Consider the following 21648-nt stretch of genomic DNA (forward strand, 5'->3'; position numbering starts at 1 on the left):
GATGCTAGAGTATTGTATATTCTGTGACGGCAGGAAGACAAGCTTGGTTAAAACACACAAAAGCACATCTAGAATTACACCACAGAAGTTTTCATTCATAACCAGATAGTGCAGAAAAGGATCGTCTTTTTGTTATATATATAGAAAAGGAGTCAAAGCAACATTCCATTTTTGTTGTAATTTGTTGGTTTTTTTCAGTTTTTCCTTTTTTTTTGGTTAGATGTTAAAAATGCCAACAGCTTTTTGGGGCTGCATGTGTCTCTCTGTTAGAGGAAAAGTAAAATCCTTTGAACCAAAATTAATCAGAGTTTAAATAAAGTTAAAAAAAACAACACAATATATTCCAGATTTTAAACCAAAAAAAAAAGTCTGATTTCTGTACGGTAAAGATAAGCCAAATATAACGTTGCAAATTTCTAATATGACTCGATTGCAGCCTTTTGATGGTCACACATATTTTTAAAACATCAAGTCCTTTTCAACAAGCAGGTTTATCTAGAAGACAGTTCACTGTAAAGGTCCTGATATCAGCCTTTGACTCGAGCCCTGACCCCAGGCCAGCGCTGAAGCACAGAAAAATAACACAATAAAAAAAAGAGAAGAAGAAGTAGTGAAAAAAAGAATTAAATATTCCCCCTCTGTCACAAAAAGGAGGCCTCCGTTTAGAAAACCAAAGGCAAGCCACTCCAACTTGATCCCAACAATCATATAGAATAATACTAAGATTCCACATTAACTAGGTATCCCATTATATTTTGGTTTCTTTTTGTTTGTTAATCCTCTAAAAATATCTACAATATTTGACAAGATAGCAGGCAAATTCCAGCACATGGTTTTTCAGTAATAACACACCGACACAGCTCTGATCCATCAAGGTACATCTGAGCTTCAGCTTCGCCTCCCTCCTTCTAGAAACCAGGAAGTTATCTCTACGAGGTTGTAAACAAATTACATTCTCTTTAAGACATAAATAAGTCAAAGTATTTTGAGCCATTGAAGCAGGAACAAGGCAACATGCCGACAAACAAAGATAAACTCTCTCTAAATATATTTATATGTATTTATATTTATAGAATATATCCCATAAATGCTATCATCACCATTATTATTTTGCGTTCCTCCTTTCCGACAGGTGCAAAACTACTGTGCAAGTTGAGCCCTACCACCTCGTTACACATTTCCTTTTTATGGATGAAATAAATGTTTACAGTCGGGTACATGTTCATGCCACACAGAAGAGGGATCTTGCAGGCCGGGAACTCAGAGAAGCTGTCTTTAAAATAGTAGTCCGCCGCGAGGCCTATCAGAACGAAAGAATTCCAATAAAATTAAAACCCTTTTAAATAAAACTTGGGTAATGTACATTCATGCAGGAGCAACAATAATAATAATAATAATAATAATAATAATAATAATAATAATAACAATAATAATCAGAATCAGAATCAGAATAATAACAATGTTTTTCAATTTAATTTAAACTATTATCAGTATTGACAATGTTATTGTTGAGGAGGGGGAGTGTAAGGGGAGCTTAAAGTCTGTCCTGTTTTGCGATTTTTCACTCCTCAGCAGTGTCTCTCCCTCCTCATCGTCCTCCTGGTGCCACTAAAGACACAGTTCATACTTATGTGCAGTCAGCGGCACGCTTATACAGTACATGCTAACACGCATATGGTCATACACACCACACCGCTGCCACTACCGTACACATACAACCACAAAAGCAGGATGGCTGTGTAGGTTTTGTGGCTTTATAGCGCTTTTTTGATTGTATGTTAGTTTGTTTTTCTTTTCACCTTGCCATATTAGTTTTAGATTTTCTCCATTTTGAAGGAGCAGAGAGCTTTAAGAGCTGAAGGTAAAGGAGAGGGGAAAGGGATGGGGGCATGGGGGAGGGGAATTTTGCAGCAGGACCTGTTCTGTGTGTGTGTGGGAGGGGTAAATGGGTGTTTGTGGAGCTGGAGGATGGGAATTGAGCTTGGCTGAAATTGTATTGTGACAAGGGTACAGTTAAAGGTCTGGGGGGATTGGAGGAAGGGACCCCCCCCCAGACTGCGAGGAATCAACATTAAAGGTTAGAGCTGAGGTCAGGATCAGGGTTAGAGGCTGGTCTCCAAGCTGTGCAGAGGACTGGCGGGGCTGGAGGAAGCGGCTGATTTACTGGTGTCGATGGTGAGATTGATGCCACTGTCGATGGCGTTGTTATTCTTGTTAGGGGACGAGGGCTGGCTGGAGTACTTCCTCCTCCGAGCAGAGTCATCGTCCGTGTCATCAATCAGGGGGATGTTGGGCGTGGAGTCTTCTATCCTAAACTCGGGGTGTGTCATAAAGTTGTGGATGGATGATCTGGAGTCTGGTTTTTCCAGGCCTTCATAGAGGGAACTACGGAATGCATTCACAACGCGGATCTGTCATGAAAGGGAGGAAAAGAGAGGAAACATCGATGAGAGGTGTGACATCCGGGATGAAACGGAAGGGTTGGAGGGACCCTTGGGATGAGAGAAAAGTAGGAAGTGGAGGAAAGAAGGGACAGAGGGGAAGGAGGGAACCTCTCATGTGAGGAGGGAGGTTGATAAAAGGAGGCAAAGGAGGAGGAGAAGGTGAAGGAGCAGCAAGAGAGAGGGAAACTGCAGTCTGTGTTCTGCTTTCACAAGATGACTACAGTTTACAAGTCACTCAAGTTTGGCGTGCACTAAGGAAAACCGTGAAGAACACAATCATAAAAAAACAGAACAAAATCATACATTTCAAGAAAATCAAAGCAACACAAACGCTCGTTGTAAGTATACGCTAGTCCAATGTGCTGTATACCTAGAAACAAGCCACGTTAATAAATGGAATGCTCACAGAAAAAATTAAAGGAGAATATCACATGCAAGTTTGAAGAAATCTGGTGGACGAGGTCAGTAAAAAGGAAGGAGGTTAGATCTGAGAGATCCAATCAGGTGGGGTTTGAAAACTTCTGAGGGTACCAGAGCACTGTCTGGGACAATATCCACACAGACTCTGGATAAGACACACAAATGCACAAATATAGCACAGGGTGGGTAAAGCATGGTCCCAAACAGGGCAATGGAGGAAGTCAAACTCAAATCCACATGAGGCTGGTTCAACACAAGCATTGCAGTATAAAACTCAAAACACATCCCCAAAAAAAGTTTTTTTTAAATGATAAAGTGGCATTTAGACAAGGTTGAGATAATCTGATAACAGGAAGTAAACAAGAGGTAAACACAAAATACATGCAACAAGACAACAGGACGGTGAAGAAATGGACACCGGCACAAAGACTGCTGACACAAAACACATGGGAGTGAATAATGAAAATAATAGTTTTATTATCAGAGGTCTGACGGTCAAAGCACGTTCTCAACTCCATGCACCGCTAAGTAAACACTCAAGTATAGGCCCCAAACAACTATGTGAAACTTTGGAATAGAAAATCAGTAATAGCAGTCCCTTGCTTTAGTTTGTAAAATCAGGAAGGGCATTGTTTAATTAAAAGCCTGTCTGTATGTGCAATGTCATCAACATGTGAACATTTAGGAACTTCAAAAATCATTTCATATTTCAAAGTTTTTACAAGACATTGTATTATGTTAGTACACTAAATTTAATACCTGCAACTAATTGTTTTCATTGGTGGATATTTTTCAGAATTCATTGTTTGTGCATCAAATTTCAGAGAATAGAGACAATTGGCAATTTCTTCAAATTGCTTGTCTTGTCTGATCCAAACTCCTGAAGTATTACATGTATATACAAAATGTGGAATAGCAGCAAATTCTCACATTTGAGATGATGCAACTACTGAATGTTTCGCGTTTTTTAACTTGATCATGATTTAACATTTAAATGCTACATTGCTCTTATTATTCAAATCAAACATCAACAAATAATCACATATTATGCACTATTATGCATGATTTTTTTTTCTTATAGTAAAAACTGAAATGTGAAAACTATCAAATTTGTCTAAGTAGAACAAAATATTGTAAAACTGCTGCTCTAATAAGAGAGGGTATAACGATACGAAACATACATAAATAAAAATAAGAGGAGCCTGTCTGGATGAGTGCATGTGACAGGATGTCTGACAAGTAACACTGATGGAGTGTCAGAGAAAGGGTGGGGGTTGAATTTACGTCGCTGCTGCTGCTGCAGAGAATCTACTGTATGTCTGTAACTATGGCAACATGACAGTCAACTACACCGACAGTATGAAGCAACAAGACGGGATGAATTATTGGTACAGCATTGCTTTATGGTGGCTCTCCTGTCCCCTCCATTCCTGTCGACACACCCTGAGCAGATCTTTACATTTGATTTTGGTCAAGCAGATAAAGATGGAATTGAGAGAGGTCAAATGTGTAAGCGTGTGTGTTTGTGTGTACGTGTGTAAGCGAGAGAGAAAGAAAGAAAGAAGAGAAGATGGAGGTGGACAAACGCAGCAGAGATAGCCCATGGTAGATTTTATTTGCACCATTTGGGATCCCCATTTGAAGTTAATAAAACCTCACTTCCACACATACTGTAGCTTTATTTATGTGTTTTTGTCATTGCAGATGTTCTGTCAGCTGGAGAATACATGAAACAGCCTTTAAAATTTGCTTCTGCTCAATTCAGTGTGATCTGCCTCATCAGCAGCAAACTCATAAAATAGGAAAACACTGCAACTTATACTTGAATGTTTACCCAGTCCTTTGGTGAGTTGATAGGGATTAGTTCACATTAATGTCCGTCAAGACATAACAATGGGAGGGTTGGAAGATGGGATTTGGGGGGATGAGCAGAGGGAGACAAACTCACAACCTGAAATGTCACGCCGTGGGTATCACCCTTAGTCCTGCGCTCCTAGCACTCTGAGGAAACAAACACACATTCACCAATGAGAGGACAGTACACCCAAACATGGGAGGAGATATCAAGATGAATTTGAAATCCAGTATGAACAACAAAAAGACAGAAGAAAGAAAATAAATGAAAAAAAGCAGATAGCAAGAGAGAAAAAGACACATCTTCAGAGATGCCAACCCAAAAATTGGAGAGTAGCACAGTTATTTATTTTAAGAATAAAAAAGACACACAATGTGAGGAAAATAAAATCACTTTTTTGTTTAAGACAGGATGGCATCCCTGAAGCAAAGAGAGCAGAGAAGCAGACTGACAGAGATCTGACTCACGGCCAGTAGTGGAAGTAGCAGTAGCAGCAGTAGTGCTTGTAGGAGAGGAAAGGGCATTGGACAAGGACACGTGACTAGGACTAGAAACATTGGTTACATCCTGGGTCTGGCTGGTGGTGGATGATTGGCGTCTCAGAGCTCCCACCCCCTGAAAGGAGGTACCACTCTTGAAGGTGTTGACTACATCAATCTGTGGGAGGAGAGCGGGACAGGAGAGGACAAATGGCTGCTCAGAATGACAAAGACCAAATGGCAACACAGGTTGACTGACTGGGTGACTTTGGTGGTAAAAGGAGTACAAAGTGTCTCAATGGGGGGACAGCTAAAGGTCAGGGTGTAGTACCCCCCAACAAAATGGTGGCTTTAACTTTAATGGCTGGTTCACGCAAATTACGAAAAAAACTATCCACCTCTAGTGGTAGCCAGTTATGTAGATAGTGTTGAGTTTTCAGATGTCTGCCTCCAGCCTGATAAAATAGAGGTAAATGGAATTTTGTTCCAGGTGTTCACTCTGTTAAAATATGCAAAAATGAAACAGCAGTATCTTTTCATAAAACTATTAATAGTATATTTGCATTAAATTAGATTTCTTTGGGGTTTTTTTGGGTATCATTTTTCAAGAACAAAATGACATTCACCTCTGTTGTATTTGGTAAAAGGAAACAGAAATCTCAGAGACCGAACCAGGGCAAATAGAACAAAAATTTGCATGACAAGATACCATGAGAGGTAAGTGACCAATTTTTTAGTAAATTGGTTAATCTGACCCTTTAAAAGACTGCAGCCATCATCCAAGTTAGTCTAGATGGATATTATTTTTGTTGCTCCAGTCAGCAGATCTATTGACTATGATAACATTGTACTAATTGAAGTATTTAGTGTTTTAATTAAGAAATGATCACGGTGGCATCTCCAAAAAAAGGTCCAACAGAAGTGGTTAAATGTTTACATGTGCTGCAAACAGACAGTTTTCGCCAGATAAGCAACAACATGAACTGACAATGATTGCTAATAATCCCTCATTACAAAGGATAACCATGTACGACCGAGTATGTTAGGTCAAAGGTGAGCCAGGAAGTCAGCCTGTAAGATGGGGTGGATGTTTACAGCTGACAGTTTGGGTTGCTTTATTTTCTCTTCCAGATATAGTAAAATTGATAACCTTTTTGTTTGTTTGGGTTTGTTTAAAACCTGTTCGATCATCTCACTTCTCCTGCTTGTTGCCATGTTGAACCTTAGCCAACCCCAGCAGAACTCTGGTCTCAAATAATTTCTACTGTCTTTGAACCATGTTTGGCTGCCTCTGTGGGATGCTAGTCCATGTTACCACGTTGTGGGATAACTTCACCCTGGACCATCAGTGACACATCGGCAAAATGAGATCATTACACAAACAGGCAAAACTGTCTGAAATGTCACAGTGATAACGGTCTGCAGAGTTTGTCACAGTGAGAACTGTTTCCAGTTGTTTTTAACTCCGAGGATTGAGCGTTGATCTTCCACAGCTCCACACTGGTGGTCACATCACTCCACTGACCAAGAGCCGCATTTCCATGTACCTATGTAAGTCATCTTGAGATAAAATCATTTTAAGACCGTTACTGACTAACATGAACAACATATAACATAGTCTAGCTTTTCTTCTTAGTGGTAAGCTTCTCAGATAATGTCTGAGGTGGAGTGACTTCCTATTGGAAATTAATTACATGACAAAGACAGTAAACAGTAGAAAGGTCATGAAAGTAATGAAACAAAGGTTTACTCTTTAAATCAAAACCAGTTATGAATGATACATAAATTATTTTTAAAAAATCTCTCTGTGACATTACGAGTGAACTTGGGTTCTCACCTGAGTCTGAATGCGGTTGAGTCCTCTGAACCAGAGGATCTGACCTCTCCTCAGCTCCCTCTCTGCGTGATCGATTTCCTCGTTGTCTTCATTCACGTCCTCCTCTGGTAATTCATCTTTCTGACTTAACTGGCCAGCCCTCCGCAAGAAGCGCAACCTGCTATTGGGTATGCTGGCTATCACCTAACCCATAGAAAAGACAGAGAACTGGGTCAAAAAGAAATATGATACAGTAGAGATACACAGAGTGAGAGTAAAACAAAATTCGAAACTAGAATGAAAGCAAGAAAACAAGCAAGTTGGGGAAATATAAAGACAGAAACAGATGAGTTTGCACGTTACCTGTCCCCAGACAAGCTCTCCCAGCCCGAGGAAAACACACCACATCCACTTTTCCAGATCCAGAGGTTGACAGCTGAATGGCTTCCCTCCAAATTGCACAATCACAATCTACACAAACCAAAACACAAGTCAGACAAAAATACCACGAAAATACAAAGGAAAAAACAAAGAGAATGATTATAAAAAAAGAAATAATTCATTATAGAAATGCTTACCTGCATTGCAAAGGTGCCAAAAACAATAGAGCAGAAGATGGGGTTCCTGAAGATACCATCGAAAACGTTCCTCTCTCCGTGGATTTTGCGGGCGTTTATCTCATTGAAGAGCTGCATCATGACGAATGTGTTGAAGATGATGGTGTAGTGCTCAGATGGAGGAGAGTGGAGAGGGGCGTTACGGCCACTGTCAATGTCAAAGATCTGCTCACCTGCAGGGGAGAATAAAACGGACTATTAGTTTGATGCTATTAACGATGAACCCATATTGTGTCACAATATTAAAGCAAAATGACAGTCCGTACCAACAAAGAGCAGTGTGAAGATGATAACCAGCTGGTAGATTCCGTGTCCGAGGATGTTTTTGGTCATAGTGCTGGAGATGAGAGGCTTGTTGCGACCGTATGGCTTCCTCTTCAGCAAAGACTCTGTGGGAGGCTCTGTCGCCAGTGCCAGAGATGCAAATGTATCCATGATCAGGTTCACCCACAACATCTGTACTGCCTTCAGGGGAGAGTCCTGAAGAAATGAGAAGACCATTGCATTTAAAATTACTTTCAACACAACCGGGGTTGTATGATAACTAGTTACAAATGTTTAGATTAGTAGATTCATGTTTTCACAAACCTGTTTCACACACTGTTTTTTAACTTACAGAGTAGACTACAGTTATACTGACATAACCCAATTTAAGTGGATTTTCCATTTCAACATGCTCTGTACTGTACTGTAGCATCAATGATGGTGAAGTTGTTGTGGTTGTGTAGAATCCTGCTCTAACAATAATTTGTAACAATCAGTCAATCATTTCATTTGTATCATTGCAAAACTTAGAAAATATGCAAGCATGATACTTTTGGGCTTAGGGTTAATTTTGACACCATAAAATTCAAACCTGGTGTTAAAGGTATCACAATATCACATACTGTCATTCAGAACAGGTACAACTCCGAAAGCCAAGACAACTTCAGTAGAAGGGCATCAAACCACAGTAAATGTCAGAGTGATGGATATACAGTGTAAATGATATCATTTTAAAGAAAAAAACAAAAAAACATTTCCAGCTATGACTTTGGTTTTTGAACCTTTTTCCTGCATAAAGTAATTGCTGAGCATGCTTATTAAAAAGATGGTCACCCCTTGGAATAGCATCATCGTTAAATGGTAAAATAATCATTCTTTCTTTTACTTGTGTTTTTTTAGCCTTTTATTTCATCAATATTTTGTAGAACTCTTTCCCCTCATAACAGAGGCTGATTTTTTACCATGGTACTGACATATTTCATATTATCATAATGTGTATGCTGCATTGTACTTATTTATATTGAAATACAATAAGTTTGTGTGAAAAGATCAACCTGTGATGTGTTATTATATGTATTACTTTGCACTACATTCTTGTGTGTTGCAGAAAATTAAAATCTGTTGGATGAAATTCTGCCAGCGGTTTCTTTATTGTTTATTTTGTGGTTTTGTTTAATTAAAAAAGGTTTTAGACTGTGTTTTATGATTTGTCACGATATTATGAAAATCACATGCCCACATTCACTAACATGCATACACACACACACAATTCTCTGACCTGTGTAATGCAGGCTCCAGTGAAAGCCACGATGACAGCCACAACGTTGACAGTAAGCTGGAATTGAAGAAACTTGGAGATGCTGTCGTAGACGTTCCGGCCCCACATCACTGCCTTGACAATGCTGCTGAAGTTATCATCAGTCAGAATGATATCTGACGCTTCCTTGGCCACATCTGTACCAGCAATACCCTAGAGGGGTGTAGACAAGGTGAAGTCAGAAATAAGGTTTTCCATTACACAGCCATGCTGATTCTAAAGTTACTGATCATCTTTTGCATCGCATTACATCATTTCTTTACCTAACGCATAAAAACTCATAAAAATATCTAAATCAACTCTGCAGCAACCACACAAAACTGTCAGCTCTGATGATAAACAATGAAAAGGCTAATGAAGGAATCAGTGTGTGTAGGGGGTTTGATGACAAGAAAGCTGCCAGTAAAAACTCCAAGTTCATAAAGGAGAAGAATGAAGAAGAAGATGGGAGGAGCAGGACATCCTTTCTAATACTCCATCATGTTTTCTGAGTAAAAGCTCTAGTGGCAGAGTAAAGCAACTTGTAAAAAGTGTCCACATTCAGACAAACTAGAGAAATTTGACACTGCATGTTAAAGAACATTAAGAGCATGGTCAGCCTTGTTACTATAAACGCTCTTGCTGTTGCGGGTGGGTATGTGAAATATGGTGAACTAGCCCAGGTAATGTGAAATAACAGAAATTATGATTTGGTTACAAAAACAAAACATAATTACTATTATAATTTGGTGTGTGGCTGCACAGCACACACAACTCTTGGTCAGTTGTAACACCACATACTGTGATTAAGAGTGTGTGAAAAGTAGTTGGCAAGTGTGCAGTATTAATAGTGTTAAATTACAACCAGATTAAAATCACTTTAGATGAACACATTTAGAACATGATTTGTGGTACTGTGCTGTTAAAGAGCTACTTGAGCTAATCTGATAGAGCTGTGGGACCACATCAGACAAAAAAGTGGGAATAATTTATGTTCATTTAAGTTATTGGAGCGGGGATGAAACTGTGCTGCGGATGAGCCAAATTAATTAACTGGTGACGGAAGCCAAAGACCCATAGACCAAATAAATATAAAGGAATGACTTACAGTGGGAATAGAAGCAGTGTTTTGTTTATTAGTTAATAGTCTGTGGTCCAAAATGTCTGTGTAGTCTACTGTAGGGAAATGGTGTGACCATACATCCACTAGGGGGCGCTCCTAATCTACAGACCTAATGGCAGAAACAGAAGGAACCCTAAATACTGCAGAGGTGAAAAAGATATCTGCAAATGGTGAGTGAGATCGATCTCACAAGAAAACCAGCTAGAGGGAAAAAGGCAAACAGAAAAAAGTGGTTTCTTACCATGGCAAAGCCGACATCAGCTTTCTTTAGCGCAGGTCCATCATTGGTTCCATCTCCTGTCACAGCCACCACCTGCCTCTGGTCTGTCATGGTACTGTCAATAATGCCTGTCAAACGCACACACAAGCAAACACACATAAACAAAGCAACATATCAGAAGTGCACATAGTGTACAATGAACACAGTATCTGGAAAAAGAAAGGCAACATAACCCCACTTGGTATTTATGTCATTAAAGTATGCAGTATGTCAACACAAGTTCAGTTCATTTAGATCGACATGGATAAAATAGTGCAAAACGTTCACCTTTTACGAGTGTGTGTTTGTCAGTCGGGGAAGATCTTGCCAAGACTCTGAGTTTAGGCCAAACCTTGTCAATACGCTCTTGTTCCACCTGGACACACACACAAACACACACAAAAGGGAAACAGAAGGACAAGTAGATGTGGTTTAGGTTGAGAAAGATTTCCTTTTCTTTTCAAGCTTTTTTCACTCTCCGGCTCACTCTGACAGTTGTTACCTCTCCCTTCTCATTTCGGATCCTCCTGTTGAACTCTTTGCCATCGATGCAGAGAAAGTCTTCTCCGGGATGGATGATACCACACTTGATGGCTATGGCCCTGGCTGTGTTTATGTTGTCTCCCGTCACCATGCGCACTGTGATGCCTGCACGCTGGCACCTCTGGATGGCATCGGGCACCTACAGCAGGACAAATTAGTGCACACACAAGTTACTTATGAACATCCCAATAGCAACAGTATTGCATTCCCTGATAGACAACACACACATATACAAACATCTAACTCCATGAAATTTCTGCTAAACAGTATTCTGCTGCTCTTGTCTGTTTTGTAATACTGAGATATATAATAAAGCATTTTATCTCAACTCTTTTCCCTAACATAAACTGTATGGAGACCTGTGGTAGAATCAGCAAGCAAAAGCAGAGTTTTAATTCAGAAACACATCTTCTTCCTCACAAAGGTCAGTGTGGGCGAGCACTGCTCTCAAAACCCACACATAAACAAAAGTGTGCACATACAGTAACAGGAACTCACATCCACAAGTCCTGCACACACCACACACAAATATGTATACTTTCCACTCATAAACATATTGCACATACAGTACACACGGGAGCATGCTTGTACTCACAAACATATGGCATAATATGAAAAACAAATTAATCCACCACCACAATGAGTACACATAATGTATATAAATCTGCCAAATCGATCTGCTCATGCATGTAAACACAAAAAATTCAACTAATTTGAAGGAATCTGTTTACAAAGTAAATCTATACATCAGAGAAGGGCATGTTTTTAATAAGCTGGAGGTTAAACATACAGAAGAGATATAATTCCATCCTACTTATAATTTCACATCTTATCATTCAGTTGTATGGCTTATAACGGAAAGCTTTAGCGCAATGCTTAAACAAGTACTACAAACTAATCAAATGAAATGAATCACTTTTAAGTCTTCCATTAGTTTTTAAATCAACACCCGTGAAATTGTAGAAATAATTAGAGAGAAAACAATCAGCCTTAATTTAGATAATAAAGGCAATTTGTTGGATTTTTTTTCTCAATTTATGTGAAATAAAATACTAAGTAAAATATTCTGCTTTTAACATCAATTCCCTAATGAGAATGGGTTCAAGGAGGTTGAATATATCCTGAAAATAACAATATTATTCACCAATATGCACTTAAGAGGCCCATTATCATCAGTATTCATACAGTACATGTTCTGATTAGGCAATGTGTGAACAGTAATCACTTCCGGATAGAACAAAAAGCACAAAATACATTAATTCAGTAGTTGGTCAGGATTTGACAAGATAAAGAGGCATTCACAGAAAATATACAGTAAATATTGTGGCAAGTATTTACACTCTGCTTTCTCTTCTCTCACTGGCTCATTATTATCAAGTTATCAAGTTCCCATCTGCCTGTCATTTCTGCTGTCTGCTTTATGCTCTTTTTCCTTTGGATTCTCACTTCTCTAGTTGACTGGTCAGCTGAAAGAGGAGGTGGAGAGAAGAGGAGAGGAGAAGAGTGGAGGCTTATTAAAAATACAATCTGGCCCGCCAGAGGAAGAGGGTAGGAGGCTAGTAGGTGAGACTGAAAAACAAGCCTCTGTTGTCTTTAATACGCATCTCTCTAATACACCTCCTAAAGTCTGTCATCCTCCCCTGACATGAATCTGATTTTGAATCTGTTTATGTGTCTTGGTTTCAATCTCTTTTTTTCCTTTTCTTTCTTTCTCTCTCTCTTTCCTTCCTCTCTTGTCTCTCTTGGGCAACCCTACAGAGCAGCCAGTTATTAAAAGAACATTGCATTCTGGAGGATGAAATTAGAGACTAATAAACAAACCAAAAACATGTTTACCACTTGATGTGACCTTTTTAGCAAAGGGGAAAGTCATCTTGTTTCCAATATTAGCCAGCCTAACTTACAATGCCTGGAAAGATGTGACAGTTCGGTGCACTGCTCTTCCACATTGATTATTAAAAATGTTAAATGTTAAGTGACTACTATGGTGGAAGAAAATGGAAATTCCACCAGTTCCAGTCTTGGAGCAAAGCAAGTGACTGTATTGATATGCCAAATTTGAATTATTAGATGAGAAATGTTGAAGCATCTTCAGAAATCCTCTTTATTCCATGTCCAATGCACAATATTTGTCCCTACATATTCATTACTATTCAGGAGTTTTTAGTTTGTATTTTCATCAGAACGACTTTCTGCAGTTTGCTCAAAAATACAAACTTAAACAACAATGCGATACAAAAGGGGATTGTTAACTCCTCTTGCTTATTCATTTTGAGGACAATAGTTTCTGTTTTCTCCTTCTTTTCCCTGTACGTATTTTTTCTTATCTAGGTCTGTTTAGATTCTTACATAACAGCTTCAGACAGAAAGAGAGAGAAAGGCACTGAGCAAGAGAAATGTAGATGTGAAAGTCAAAAGAAAACAAGAGCAACCAGAGAAAGGTGAAAGTCAAGCTGAAAATACAGAGAGAGGTGAAAAGGAGAAAACATGATGGGAAGTGGTTGAATGGGAGAAATTGTTATAGGTTGAGGAGGGGGATGGAAAAAATGATGGAAGGAAGAAGTTGAATAATGCAGTAGTGAGTCAGTTTCCTGCTTCCCTGTACCTGCATAGGAGCTGTACTGTGAGGTCAGTTTTCCTGATGTACACAGATACCTTTATCCACCTGATTCAGAGCCTCCGGCGCACATACTGTACCATTAACATGACTACTTCACTATAAAGTATTAACATACATTACATTCAAGCCCTTGCCAAATGAGTTTGCACAATGCCAATGAAGCCAATCAATGAAAATGTCTCTGCGTTTCACAGTATACAGAGTTTTAAAATCTGGTGTCATGCCTGCATAGCCGAGTATGCATACCAAGGATGTCTGCCAGCCAAGCAGCAGACTTCCGGTTAGCCCTCTGCTAACTTAAATGGAGATAAACGATTTAATCATGTAGCTCTTTTAGACTTTCCAAATGATATTGGACTCAAAAGACCAAATTCTGATAGTTAATTTTGCCATGGCTGAGAGACGTTCAAAACAATTCATCCACTGTTTTACAGCCACAAAGTAGGCTACAGAGGAAATATTTGGCTCTTTATCTGTAAGATGCTTTGACTGATGCCCCACCAGCGGCAACTAATCATTAATTGTTCTGCCATTTGGTGCTGAGTGCAGTGAGTGTAAAAGAGTAAAGTCAACTGTTGAGTCAGGTGATAATTGTGAGTTCATCACTTCAAGTGACGTCTTTCACATTTTGGAGTTGTGAGATTTTTATTCACCAATAGGTTTATTTTTTGAGATGATTTTATATTGAATGGAACATTGTCATTTGTGTAGAGTAATAATGGTCTCTGTCTTATAACAGTAAATGTATAAGATGGAAATGTGTATTCTCAAAATTTAATTAAAGTGTAGTACTTAGAACAAATGTGTCTAGGTACTATACATGCCACCTGAGTTGCCTTTCAGATCAAAGTAAAAGTCTTATTATTTGGATAGTTCAATAGCTCATTAGCCAGTCCAGTATCTTACTAGACATCTACACAGTGTTGGTCTAGAACTGTTTCACCCAGTAACTGTACATTTCTGGACCCAATTTATTATTAATGACTGATTGAATGAATGAATGAACAACAATTACACTAGATAACATAAATTTAACATGGTTAATTAATTAACAACTGCATGTTACAAAAATATCAGCAATATACAAAAACTGAATAACACAAGTTCAGTCTGAAATCTATAGTTGGCCAAAGCTTATTGGCCCAGTCTGAAGTGTGCATTTCATGAATCAATAATCATTTTGTGAAGCAATCATTAGTGAAGCAATTGATCATGCATACACCCTAATGTCAAGCCTTTCAAATGACACATGATCCCTCTCTGATAGCTTACTGTGCAGGCTCCTACTGTTAAGGGACTCCTGTTGCTTTGTTCAGCCTTTGTTTTCACTGCTTCACAAGCTCTACCTGTTTGTATCTGATATTATAGTAATACAGAAGTTACTTGCTTTTTCATTAAAGTACAAAGCAAAGTGTAATACAAGCGAGTAAACATGAGAAAATTATCATATTCTAGCGTAGCCATTAATAAATGTGAAACTATAAATACTTGAGTTTTCCTCACTAAAATAAGATCAGATTCAAACATTTCAGTTCAGGCATGTCTTCAAATGTGATGTAAACAAGGATGTCATTGATCATACTGTATGTGTCATGTGATCGTACAACAGGAGATGGGCTGATGTAGCTAAAATACACAAAGCTGTTCAGTAACGTTACCTGGCTTTCTAGGGGAAAAAATGGATTGACACGACAAAGTGAATAAAGCCTTATTAACAATCCCTGGATTTAAAATCCAGGAAAATCCTAGTAACCCTACATAAATGAGGTCAAGAAGAAGGCTGGTCCAGAACATCATGTTGAAAACGTATTTCCAACAGAGTAGTAGAAGGTAGTTTAACACAGTAAGTATCAATATCAATATCAATCATATTGTGACATTTTATCCTACATAGTTTGTCAGTTGAGAGTTCAAATACTGATTTAAGTCTCCGACATGTCAAGCATAGAGAGTTCTTTAAGAAGCCTTGTACTATAAGAGGTCACTTTTCTCTATAAATATTTTTATCAAACTGAACTACATTAAAAACGTAATGTTCTCTTCTCCCTGCTTGAAGCAATCTCTGAATTATTTTATTTTTTTAAAGAAAATCGAATTTGATGACATTATAATGTATATCTATCTGTATCTATATCACTTAATTTCAAACAATTTATTTATATCATCCTGAACAGTTTTTTTTTCTCCTGTTGTAACAAGATATCTTCCATGCTATTACAATCAAAAAAAGAAAGAAATATATACGCTGTTGTCAACGGTTTCCACATAGTCTCCCATTCTGCTATACCACCATAACATAATTTATTATCAGTCTTGTCACCTTGATTAGGTATAAGTATACACACAGAGACTATCTTTGCACCCACAATCATACATCATTTGATGTTTTAACATGATGTCAACACACAGGACTTAATTGTCTTTGCTGTCATTCATTTCTATGTTGTCTCTGACCCAGCTTACTTGGTGGAAGAATAGCATTGCTATTTTTTTTTTTATCTGGAGGGTATTAAAAACAATCAAGTGTTAAGATTGTGAGATTGTGACACACACTGTAGCAGGTACATATAGACAAACAAGCCCAACATCCACTCCTCACAGTATAAAACACTCCCCTACCTCTGGCCTGACAGGGTCCTCTATCCCAACAACACAAATGGCTGTGAGGTCAGTAAGGATGTTGTTTTCATCTTCCCAGTTGGGCTCAGGATTGCTGGGAAAGTCACGGTACCCCACACAGATGGTCCTCAGGCCATCACATGCCATGGGCTCAATCACCTTCTTCACCATGTCGTCCTTGTCCCGTGGACGGAAAACCCTTGACTCCCCCACCTCGTTCAGAACATGGCTGCATCTGTAGTTAAGGATGTGATGTGGAGTGGAAGTTTTCAGAATGATATATTGTAACTTTCATATTGTCAGTTTTTTGTGCAAAGCCAAGAAGAGCCAACATGGAAAACAAAAGGTAGAGGAAACTAACGGTGAGTTGATATAATTTTGTCGACTGCTGTTTCCAAGGTCAAGAAACTCCATGACAGTTTCAACACATGTAATTGCTTATGGATGCATGTTCCTTGATGCTGTGGTCAAACAGCTCAGGAGTGCCAGATGTACTGATTCACCAGAGCCAACAGCACTGACAAAACATTGTCTACATCAGTGGTTCATAACTTTGGTACTGGACCCCTGAGGGCCCATTGTCCCAAAAAATAGCCCAAAACAATTTGACAAAAACAGAAATTGCACTAGGGAATTAGAAATAAAGGCCCGCCTCTAATACAAGCATACTTCAAATAAAGGCCTGTTACCTTCTGCAGTAAAGGTAGATAAAGGCCCCAATTACTATTTGAGGAAATAAGCTATATCTTTAAAGGCCCTGGCCTCTTTTTAAAATATTATATTATTATTTCTCACTATTTTATTTTATCTCAAGAGAAACCATAGTCTACATGTGAACTGTTGTCAAAGGATGTCCATGTTGATCTACAGTAAATTGATTTCTCATTAGCTAAATAAATGAACATACAAATGGGGAAAACAACAAGTGTACTGGCATACAACCAAACACAAAGAGTTGAATTTTGACTGATGTAAGCCAATTTAGGTACAAACCACACCATGCACAATGTGCTGCAGCCTCAAGTACATTTTGCACTTAAATTTAATTCACTGCACATTTGCTAAAAATGCAGTACTTCCTACTATATAGTCTTTCAACCAGTTAACAACTGTGTGATACTATTATTATCATTTGTCTCATTTTAGTCACAAATCAAGACTCACTTTTTCAAGACAATCTCAGACGCTCCCTTGCTGTACATACGGAAGCTCCCATCAGGCATTTTAATGACAGTGCTCATGGACTTCCTGACAGAGTTGAAGGTGTAGACTTTGTAAAGCTTCTCCTCTGGGATCTGGTTTCTTATTGGCTGGTAATCTCGCTTTAGTTCCAGGACCAATCCCAGCAGGCCGCACTCTGTCTTGTTGCCCACCTGTTTTGGCAGACCGCCTTCCTTATCTGGGGGCTAGAGAGACGCATAGAGAGAGAGAGATTTTCAAATGTTCATTTTCAGTTCTGTTTTCAGCCTAATATTTGCTGCAATACATTTTCTACCCATGGTTGTATGTTTTTCACTTAATTAATTAAGTGTAGTTATGACTTATTTACATAAGTTTCTTTTATATTATTTCAACCTATGGCATCAATTTATACTAATTGTATGTTTGTAGTCCATATGTAATTGTGTTTTCTAAAATGTGAAATAAAAATAATCTTGCAATAGAGATTCTCAAGTCTTTAGTTAAACACATTCAAAGAACAAATATAATGTTTGTTTTGAGATATATTTTATTCAATGAAGAAGATTTTCTTTTCTTCTACGCTGTGCAACCGATGTACAGCTTGAAATAGCTGCTAGTGATAATTAACTAGCTAGCAGGTGAAAGGATTGCTCTGTGTGGGAGGGCAGGAGATGAGATAGATGGAATCAAATTTGGATGCTCTTATTTCAGGCATGCAGCTCAACCTGTCGCAATCTGTAATTACACACTGGAACCATGTTTTTTCTCTGGTTCAGCAAATATCTCAGGCTCCACGTTTTCTACGTGACTACATGGATTGTGAATGACATACACAGCATGTGATGTGATTTTTTGTATACATTTTATTGGTATAAAGTGTGGGTCTGACATTTAGGGCTGCAACCAACGATCATTTTCATTATTGATTACTCACTTAGTTAAATGATTCATTGTTTGATCTATAAAATATCAGAAAACAGGGAAAAATGATTTCCCAGAGCCCAAAGTGACATCTTCAAATTATTGTTTTGCCCGAGCAACAGTCCAAAATCCCAAACTATTCATACAGATACAGATAAAAGACAACAAAGAAGGGTTGCAAATTGAATTTTTTTTTTTTGCTAGAAATGACACTTGCTTGAATATCAAATGTGTTTTTGTTATGATTTAATGTTTTATGCCAATCAAGTATTTTATTAATCAGCTAAGCTCTCGTGTTTTCCCCTGAGTAGCGGGGAAATATTATACTCTATGTGAAGTCAGAGGATCAATTTCTCTGCCTCTCAGGGTTGGAGTGTGTTTATTATCAGCCGACAGTAGAGCCTTTTATTGCAGGTTATGCGTGTGTGTTTGTGTGTGTGATAACTGTTCAAATCTTTGCATGAGGTTGAGATGCTACAGTATATGTGTGCACACACGTACGTGCATGTGCGTTTGTTTGACTGCGGTGCATGTGGTCAGCTTGCGGAAGACTCAGCGTTGCCATGGTAACACTGGGCAAAGCTTACTTTGAGGAGAGACTTGGGAAAACAGAAGGTGCTCTCTGCCACTCGGGGATTCTTACTCTTTGGCGCTGATTCTCTAACAGGAATCTCATTCATCTCACTTCACACATCTCTTCATCCTTTTCATCTTCCACCATCCTTATTTATTAGTATTTCTGGAGCCTCATTCTATTTACTCACTCTGTTCCCCACAATAAATTGTCACTATCACACAGAAATACAAGCAATGCAGTGTGGCTATCAATTGTTTTTCTTTGATTATGCACCACTTTCTAACTCAGCCCGTGTGATAGAACAAATTTCATTATCATCAATATCCTACACACACACACACACACACTGACCATTGTAATGACACTAATGTTTATAAGTCTGGACACATCTGATATTGTGCAGTCTTTACTGTCATTATCCATAACATGCCTCAAGTCAGTCCTGAACCTAAAGGCTCGGTAAAATAACCAAATTTTAAACTGCAAAGTTTTGTTTACGTTGAAATGGCAGGATTATAGAACACAGACCTATTTCTAAACCATGTTTCATTCGGTTCATTTGGGTCCCTGTTAGCTGGCACTGAAGCGACAGCTAGTCTCCCTGGGGTCTTGCTATATAGTACCTACAGTACACTTAACACCTACACTCACAGCTAAAGAACAGCTTGTCAGGTACACACACTTTACTAACGCACACACACACACACACACACACACACACACACACACACACACACACACACACACACACACACACACACACACACACACACACACACACACACATACAGCATGTCAAAAGCACACTGAACATAATGTTTCTGACTTGCTGCAAAGCAGACACTTTCAGTCTGTGCCATTTGCCCAAAAATAGATTGACTGCAGCCTTGCTGTTCTGCATCTAAACAAGACTCCAACCAAGATAAGATTTAAAAAGGATAACTTGACATATTGACATGTTGAATTTTACTTTCTTGTTTGTTGTTTTCACTCCTCAGCACTTGCTGAAATGTGTTGAGAATGATTCTGTATCGGCAGAATAGTTAATCATATTAATGGTACGCTCTAATGACTGCACTTGTCCACCTGCTAACGAGGGTTTGACATAGAATGCTAATAAACTGTACCAATGTGCCTTTTTAAAGTCACTTACACTATCCTAAAATGTATTTCCATGCAGTGTAAAAGAAAATATAACTGAACTCTACTACTTAATTTATATCTGTCTACTCAAACACAACAACAGTTTCATGTCTGTCCTAGAAGTGGGATCAATCCTCTCTTACTCTCTTCTTTTTCCTCCTCTGCCCCTCAGTAAAGGTTCTTTTTTTGTTTTTTTTCTGTTCTGAACAGAAGGTCTAAAGATAGACGGTGTCTTATGCTTAAAGCTCTGTGAGGCAAATGTGCAATTTGGGGCAATTTAATAAAACTGACTTGAATAGGTTGAGATGAACAATTTCAAATTTTCATTTTTTGTTGGGTGTTGTATAGTTCTGGTTTCAGTAAATCTTACTGTATATTCAATTATATCTCCAATACCTTGGAGGAATACTTCATCTGCTTTTAATGTTTGTTTGAATAGCTCAATATTAAGAATTTTAGTAGGAACAATGAATATTGATTCATTTCGACTCAAACATATTTACATGTCCATTTAGCTGAAGCTGCTATGAGCCAGGGGTTCCAGCTGAGAGGGTTAGAGAGAAAGTCATCTAAAATCTCATTAATCATTAAAACCCAATCAGAGTGCTGGCCCATGTTCACCTAGTAATTGGACATATCTGGTTAATGTTCAGCTGTGTGTCTCACAGATGCAGGCAGGAGTATAAATACTTTATACTCAGTTTGCGGTAAATAACAGAATTAATGCCTTTTCCTAATGACCAATGATTACATCAGGGAGACACTGCCTGTCATTGGCTAATGAGGGGATGGAACAAATGGTCTCATCTGCACTGTCTGCTAAGTGTTTGGGAGAATAGGCTCCCAGCAACAGAAAAACACCCAACTAAACAACTTAAAGTAAATGACCGGCTAAAATACCATACAGTACAAGATGTATCATAGTTTTTAAATGATGACTCTTACATTGAAAGCAGTTCCTGCTTCACAGCATATTTAAATAAGATCCTGAGCACAATCCTCTGCCTTGCATGATTTTATTTCCTTAAACAGTGATTCAGTAGTTCCACAGTGTGCTGAAAAGAAAATATGTCGACTTTCATTTCAGTCCAAAATACACCCTTCTTAACATGTTACATTAATCTTCATTTTTCTTAAGGGTGTAGTGTGTAGAATATATTTTTTATATAATCAAGTTTAAATACGACTCATTGTATTTTCATACCTTAAAATTAACCCTTTATGTCTAAATATAGAGTGTATCCTCTTCCACTGAGGCCACCATGTTAAACAGCCATGTTTCCATTATTTAATACGTTATATTCATTTTGTGGTAATATTGTATTCAAAGACTAAACATAAATGAGATGTATTCAACAGTCTTTAGGTAATTGTCAGTCTTTGACTGTAGATGTCTCTTTTGTGGGCTGGTGTAGAGGAGAATCACACCGTAGTCATCTGAATGTAGTGTAATGGCTGCTTTCAAGGGT

General features: G+C 38.3%; 2 protein-coding genes across 6 annotated transcripts in view; both read right to left on the bottom strand.

The window, feature by feature from the left end:
• Positions 1-21648, bottom strand: part of atg7 (ATG7 autophagy related 7 homolog (S. cerevisiae)) — a 284172-nt gene that overhangs the window by 228989 nt on the left and 33535 nt on the right. The window lies entirely within an intron of this gene.
• The window catches only part of atp2b2 (ATPase plasma membrane Ca2+ transporting 2), a 70010-nt gene continuing 50289 nt past the window's right edge, over positions 1928-21648 (bottom strand). For 4 of the 5 annotated variants that reach the window (XM_062416630.1, XM_062416629.1, XM_062416628.1 and 1 more), the window contains 11 exons: positions 17521-17762; positions 16357-16591; positions 11077-11256; positions 10863-10950; positions 10557-10663; positions 9175-9366; positions 7898-8111; positions 7593-7804; positions 7378-7485; positions 7036-7218; positions 1928-2411 (listed from right to left, as the gene is read on the bottom strand). In XM_062416630.1, the coding sequence (XP_062272614.1) occupies positions 2103-2411; positions 7036-7218; positions 7378-7485; positions 7593-7804; positions 7898-8111; positions 9175-9366; positions 10557-10663; positions 10863-10950; positions 11077-11256; positions 16357-16591; positions 17521-17762 (2070 nt within the window). In that variant the 3' untranslated portion in view covers positions 1928-2102. Of the gene's footprint in view, positions 2412-5283; positions 5377-7035; positions 7219-7377; positions 7486-7592; positions 7805-7897; positions 8112-9174; positions 9367-10556; positions 10664-10862; positions 10951-11076; positions 11257-16356; positions 16592-17520; positions 17763-21648 lie in introns of all 5 variants that reach the window. The other variant, XM_062416627.1, reaches the window with a different exon arrangement.

The sequence above is a fragment of the Scomber scombrus genome, chromosome 3 (genome assembly GCF_963691925.1).
Source record: "Scomber scombrus chromosome 3, fScoSco1.1, whole genome shotgun sequence".
Lineage (NCBI taxonomy): Eukaryota > Metazoa > Chordata > Actinopteri > Scombriformes > Scombridae > Scomber > Scomber scombrus.